The sequence below is a fragment of the Morone saxatilis genome, unplaced genomic scaffold (assembly GCF_004916995.1).
Source record: "Morone saxatilis isolate NCDOM2014 unplaced genomic scaffold, NCSU_SB_2.0 Contig8, whole genome shotgun sequence".
Lineage (NCBI taxonomy): Eukaryota > Metazoa > Chordata > Actinopteri > Moronidae > Morone > Morone saxatilis.
The window spans coordinates 16,069,841-16,076,948 of record NW_023340257.1 but is presented as its reverse complement, the minus strand read 5'-3'; the positions used below and the strand labels follow the sequence as shown (position 1 = coordinate 16,076,948).

The following is a 7,108-nucleotide window of genomic DNA, read 5'->3' as shown; positions in this document are numbered from 1 at the left end:
AAAGGTTTCACAAATGGGAAATTATGTTTTAAGGATTATCTGGTCTCTCTGGGGTAATGTAGTCCAGATTTGACAAGTTTCGTGTTTTTTGGTTTAATAGTAAAATATCCCCTTTTTATTTATTTTGAGAAATAGAATAAAGGTTTCACAATTTTTTAAGTGTGTTTAAGGCTTTATCTAAAGCTTTTACAACGAGGAGTAAAAAAACGGAGGATTTGTCGCTCAGTACTTTAAATTCAAACTGCTTTAAGTTTTCCCTTAAATGCCGAATCGAAAGCAAACTTCATCGTCGTAAATTACTCCACAGACAATTCATTATGTCTGATAACCAATAGAAACAAATGAAGTTATTCCACATTTGTTACCTTTAAATTAAACATTTCCTTTTAACAATTATCTGTCAGTTTGTTTTCGGTGCACCTAGTGGGTGGGACCAGACATTGTTCCGAAAGAGATTGGGAGGTGCAGAGAGAGAGAGAGAGAGAGAAAGTGAAGCAGAGGAGGCTCGGAGCTCAGTCAGTCAGTCTCTCGACACGTTACCGGCAGCGGTAGTTTTAAACCCCGCATGTCAATATCGGCTCAGTATTCCCTATTTAATAATTAACAAACCAGGAGTGTGAATCCGTGGAGGAAAAGAAAAGAGAAGAAGATCAGACAGAAGAAGAAGGAACTTTTAAGCAGTCAAGTATTGCTGCTTTCCGGCAGAGCCAGTGAAAGGTGAGTGATTATTAGTCACTAAAACTGTGCTGAGAAGGGACTTTCACAGTTTAAGAGCACAATTAGTAAGCAGCAGTAGAAACATGCATTGATATGCTGAGAAGAAAACGAATATCGTGATATCTCCGTGAGGGGATTGGAGTTTAATGTCTGAACACTAAGATTTGTTCTTGTGTCACTTGTTTCACAGAAAGATTACATAACTGTCTGCAAGAAAGAAAACACACAGAGAGAGAGGGGGAAAGGTTACGAGTCATGTGTAACTCAGCATTATGGATCTTGCCATACATCCCCGCCTACTAAGTTACCAAATGACTGTGTCAAAAGGTCAGGGTTTCCCTTTGCTGTCTGCTGATTCCTTACTGATTGCGCACTGAGCAGGCGATTTTCTTCTCAGCACGTTAAACATGAACCAGAGCATGCTGTCAAACGGATCATGCATCAATACCACCTGCAATGACAGTCTCACCGTGAATGGACATGGCAAGCCAGCAACAAGCATCATCATGTTTTTGGCCGGTGTGGTGGGAAACCTCCTGGCTCTCTTCATCCTCGGGGTGCACCAGAAGGAGCATCGCTCCAGGTCCTCGGTCTTCTGCATCCTGGTGACCGGGCTGGCCCTCACCGACCTGCTGGGCACCTGCCTCCTCAGCCCGTCTGTGTTCATCTGCTACGCCCGCAACATGTCCCTGATCAAACTGGGCGGGGAAGGCCTGTGCAACCTCTTCGGCTTCGCTATGAGCTTCTTCGGCCTGGCGCCCACGCTCATCCTTTGCGCCATGGCCGTGGACCGCTGTCTGGCCATCAGCCATCCTTACTTTTACTCTGTTCACATCCGCCGCGGCTTCGCCAAGTTCACTCTTTTTTTTATTTACTTCTTTTCTTTGGCCTTCTGCCTCCTGCCATACAGCGGCTATGGTAAATTCAGACAGTACTGTCCCGGGACGTGGTGCTTCATCGACATGGATGCGACAGGGGATGACCGGGCCAACTTGGTGCGGGCCTTCTCTCTGTCCTACTCCTCTCTCATGGCACTGCTGATCTTGGCGGTGTTTGTGTGCAACGGTTCGGTGATTGTCAGCCTGTGCCAGATGCACCGGAGCCAGAAAATGCGGCGCGGCTCGGTCGGGTCCATGGGGAGAAGGAGGAGGCTGAGCCTGGCCTGGTTCGGACAGGGGGAAGAGGAGATGGACCACTTGGTGCTCCTGGCTCTCATCACTGTCATCTTTGTGGTCTGCTCCCTGCCGCTCACTGTAAGTTCACATTTGACCTTCTCTCAGTCTCCCTCTCTCTCGTGTGTGTGTGTGTGTGTGTGTTTGTGTGTGTGTGTGTAACTATAACACCTTGTGTGGTGGTCCTCTGCATTTTTCCCCCTTTTACCTCTGAATCACGGTGCGTCTGTATCTTATGGATTTATTTCACTGCAAGAGGAGGAAAGAGCTGACATCATCCTTAGTCATTCATTTAGCTGTTGAAACATGAGCCAACCATCTTCATAGGAAAACAAGGTGCAAAAAGGTTTGTACTGAAAAGGGAACAGAAAAAGGTTTTTTTTGTGGTTGTGGTCCATTAACAAGTGTCCCTGACTGGAAGTGTTTCTGCGCACTCTTCTGGAGGAGGTTCACTTTAGTATTAGAGAGTTCCCCAACCTCTAATGAGTCCACACCAATAAAAATAATTCCTTCCCCTCTTTCTGTAACCATTATGTACATAAAAGCTCAGCTTGCATGGTGACCGTTGATGTTTTTGTTGCTGTGGTATGTGTTTGTGTGCCCTGTTGGAGTCTCACTAACGGTTGTGCTATGCTCTGCTGGCTCCACCAGTATAAGGTGTGCCTGAGAGTGCAGCCTTCTCCACACAAGGCACGCTGTCACTGTGAATGTTTGTGTTGTGTATTCGTCTACTCAGCTCCATATCTGTCCCTGCTTGAAAGGACTGTGCCAAACCTGACAACCCTGGAAGACTGGTCCCTGCCCTGCCTTGAAGCTCCTCTGGCAAGAGTTGAACCAGCCTCCTGTCTCTTGCCCCTTAACATTAGCCAGAGGTCCTGGCGAAAGTCAAGTTTGAGAAGTTAAAAACCAGCTGGAGGATGTGATTAATGCCAGTTATATTATAAAGGAATCCATGCTTTCACATATTTAGCCTAGCCTGGTCTGGATGATTAATTAGTTTACAGGAAGAAGTAAAAATTGTTCTTGTTCTCGCCCTTCACTAACTACTCATTGTCTGCATCTGGATAGTTTGTAGTAAGGCTTGAAGGTTTTGACTAACCTATCGTGCATGTAGTGCAGTTTGCCTAGAGTTGTGGCAGAGAGAGCTCCGGGGAAATGAACAGTAATGATGATATACACTTGTCAACACTTCGTGAGTAATGCTTCAGGAAACCGAAACCCCAACTTCTCTATTTGCAAAAGCGTTCTAGATGTACATTTACGTTTCAGTTTCTAAATAAAATTAAAAAGCTCAAAGGCAAAGTAATTTGTAAATGAAACAGTAAAGGGTCATTTTTATTTTCCAAAATAAATCAGTTGTTAAATTAATTTGCGTACTTTTGCAAAACAGATTTTAGATTTACTTATACATGTTCATAATTTAAACATCTCTGGCAAACAATCTAGAGTTACTAGCCTGATCATTCATACATCATTCTGAATAATTCAAGACCCTGTTATTAAGTAATTTGTGTTTCATGTGTCATCTCAGCGGACGCGTGTGTTTATGTGCTTGTTTGCTCATGTGCATGAAAGTCTTTGTGGTTGTAACTGAAAAAGACTGGCACAGCGGTGTCATGAGTAAGTCCATCTCAGCCGACTTAACATGTCTCCAGACTGATGTGGCCTCATGATTAACACCAGTTAGTTTGCCCGAAGCATAACAGATGTTGGCAAGAAAGTATGATTCTGTGAAAATGAATAAGTAAAGGTAAGAGTAAGTTGACTCTACTCAGCACTGACACAGTTCACATCTTTGCGAGTTCGCTCTTTTGCATATGCAAATATATAAGCTGCATTCAGTCGTTATTCTTGCTGTTTATTATAAACAACGATGTGCCAACACAAACCATGTGTTCCTGCTCCAGCAGATGTTTCCAGTTAGTCTTAGTTTACTCAGAGCACTTTAATGTAACTTAATATACCTTGGAGAACGATGCTTTCAAGCTCTGAAAAATCGCCTCCGTCTGCAGTTTGCCCTCATCAGCAGGGACTGCATGTTGGTGGGCAAGAGGGAACGCAGGTGCTATTAAATGAATGCATCCTTTTTTTAAAGCAAGTTTGGCAAGACAGGAGATGAATGATTGTAATTAGAACATTATTATTTCCAACGTTCTTTGCCTCAAGAATGTTGGCGACTTTGCAGATCACGTTGCAAGATCTCGCATTTTTTAAGTGGTTTTTGGACACAAATCAATGCAGTTGCTCTTTGGTACGTACATTTCAGAGGTGTGAATAACAAGATTATTAATTTTCACGTTTCAGTCGGCATTAGTTTAAGAGAAGTGGTAAAAGATAATCAGATGTGTGGGAATTTCTCAGAAATTCAAGTTGTTTTGTGGAGATACTGTTTGGGTCGTGTAGTGGGTTGACCTAACTTTCAAGATAATAAAAAATACTGTGAATGTTTGTCCTGTTCACCATTAACTGAAATACACCAGGTTCCCAGGCTTGTCACTCTGCAGCCCTGGATGTTATACATCACCTCTGACTGATTTAAACCTACTGTACATATTCTGTACAATTTACAGACAGCTAAAAAAAGATAAAGTGCCATTAACCAATTGAACCCGATGTGATGAATGTTATCACTGCAGCTGTTCTGTGAAAGAACGTTTAATTTGTTTGATGTTGCGTGAAACATGAGGTCCTTCTCGGGTTGTTCTAGGAAGGACTATTGACACATCGTTAGAAATGCCATATGGAAAATGTGGTTACTGCTTGTTAAACATTTTAAAATACAGCTACAAAATGTCATTGATTTAAAGCCTCCCCTCCGAGTATAATAAACACATTATGTAAGGTTACACCGCCAAATGTATTTAATAGAACTAACATACATTAAATACACCGATTGGGATGATAGGAATTAATGCCGAAACTGTAAATTGATCAAAAGAAATTTAATTAACAATTTTGCTAATTGTTTAAGCACAAATGCAATTTGCTCTTTAAATTGAACTTGAGGGGGTCCTATAACACGTTCCCCCTAAAACTATTGATATGATATAACTTTTTTTTCCTAAGGCATTGTAAATTTAATATCCTCTGGTTTTGTACTGACTGTTGATTTGACAAAGGTCACCTCCAGTTCTAAGAGGCTTTGATGGACCATTTTGTACAGAATAAAACAATGATCAAAAAGAAGAAATCCAAAGATTTAATAGATGGGTTAGTGTTAAAGCTGATCATCCTCCTACATGGAGTCACTGCACGGTCCTGATGATTTATGTGTTGTTTACATTTTTGTGAGTATTTAGGGTGTTTCATTTGTATTGACAGTTTCCCTCAGAAAAGGAAATCAATACAACTCCATTAGGCCTATTTTTCTTCAGTAAATCTCCTCCGGGGGACAGGTACAGACTGATTGATCTTCACCAAAACCCCCTCTCCTTGATGTTCCTATGGGGACCACAGAACCTGCCTTGGGCCCATATGTTGCCTGTCAATACCTGGATCAATAAAGTGCTACACTCATATCACAACCTGTACACAAGGCTGTTAGCTCTAAATTTCACCCATTATCATGTCAATCAGTAGTTTGGGAGAAAAGTGTTATAGGAAGCTCTCAATAACTCCAGAGCAGGTTTTTAACTGTAATCCGGAGCAGCGCAGATCTGAATCAGTGATGAAGGTTTTCCATTAGCGTAGCAACCATGTCTGTGTCTCAGTCAGCAGACTAATATTGATTTGTTTGCATGAGGTTAGATGACAGCACTCCCTGACAAAGATCCATGAAATAAATTATACCTCGCTGAGTTGCTGAAAGTATTACATAGCAGCTGCAATGAGATGATTTACACCAAGTGAAAATGCTAAATCCTATGATGATTACAGTATGTTACATGCAGAATGATAGACAAGAGGTTGTATATGGAAAAAAGAGTTAAACAGACCCTGTGGAGTTTTTGTAAAAAAAGTTTGTTTATATTCAGTGTTTCTCATTAAAGCACGTTGTGTGGATCTCCAAGGACTTCCTGAAGGCATTTCCGTCCTCATAAAATATCCAAGGAGCCAGATTTTGGAATTATTTGAAACCTATATTTACATCCACCATTGCTTGCTAGCAGTCTTCTTCTTCCTTGCTTTTGTTGGCACAATTCGCCGGTTAGTCCCACCTGTAGATCAATCGAATAGCCTGAAACCATCAACATGACTGTGTATTTTGTCACCGATGTACACGTGCCTGGGCATCCTCTTACTCACAATCCATTTGTATCTCCCCTGTGGCTACCAAATAAAGATTGAAATGCAAAAAAATAAATTAAAAAAAGTCTTGGGGTGGTTCACAAGAGCACAGTACATTCTGTGATTTGGAAAAGAAAAAATGAAAATACCAAACCCCGTCCAAAAGCTCTGAGCAAACTGGGCTACAGTGATAATTGTCAGGAAGAAGATAAACAACAGCTCTGACACATTTACACTCACAGGGCATCATGCCTCCAGGAGTCAGTGCAGCTCCTCATAAATCTGGTCCTTTTGACAGGCTGGAAACCACCAAACAAAAGCACATGGAGTGAAGTTGTAAAAAGGCTATGTGAAACAGTATAAAGCAAAAGGTTCTGTTGTTTGAAGACACAAAACCTTGCCTTGTTCGCCTGTTCAGGAGGGAAAGATTGAGTAACCAGATAATGGAGCCATATGAAAACTAATTCTTGATTAAATCCCGCTTTAAAACAGCTTAAACATTAAGATAAATGTTAAATTGTCTTTAACCTTAAGCATACAACTAAATCAACATTAGAATAGTTCCAAAACAGCCAGGAGCTCTTAAGCCCCTTGACAGGCCCAGACTCGAATGCTGTTGAAAATATGCAGAATGACAGGATGACAGCTATTCAAGGACACTCCCAACATCCAACTGGATCCAGATTTAGTAAATCAGTGTGGACAAAGAGGGGAAGTCCCCAAATCCAGACGTTGTCCAAGATGACTCAATGCTGAAATCCCTATAATGGTTCCCAGAAGTGGTATCAGATGAGTCTACTACAACACAAATTGTGGAAATAATGGTTGAAGTCTGTGTGACGACAGCATAGTTTACCATGACCTTTGCGTGAGTCTGAGGTGTCAGATGCATCCATGCGGCATGGGAGTGGTGCAGTTAATGTAGGGCTGGGTGCAGAACTTTAATACTGTTATGGCACTGACAGAATTGCGTCAATACTTCAGAGTATCAA

General features: G+C 41.7%; 1 protein-coding gene across 1 annotated transcript in view; it reads left to right on the top strand.

Annotated features, from left to right (window-relative positions):
• The first annotated feature begins 497 nt into the window (after nucleotides 1-497).
• Nucleotides 498-7,108, top strand: part of ptgir (prostaglandin I2 receptor) — a 23,797-nt gene continuing 17,186 nt past the window's right edge. Inside the window, exons 1-2 of the mRNA XM_035680700.1 lie at nucleotides 498-717; nucleotides 908-1,970. Coding sequence (XP_035536593.1) covers nucleotides 1,125-1,970 — 846 coding nt within the window. The 5' untranslated portion in view covers nucleotides 498-717; nucleotides 908-1,124. The remainder of the gene's footprint in view (nucleotides 718-907; nucleotides 1,971-7,108) is intronic.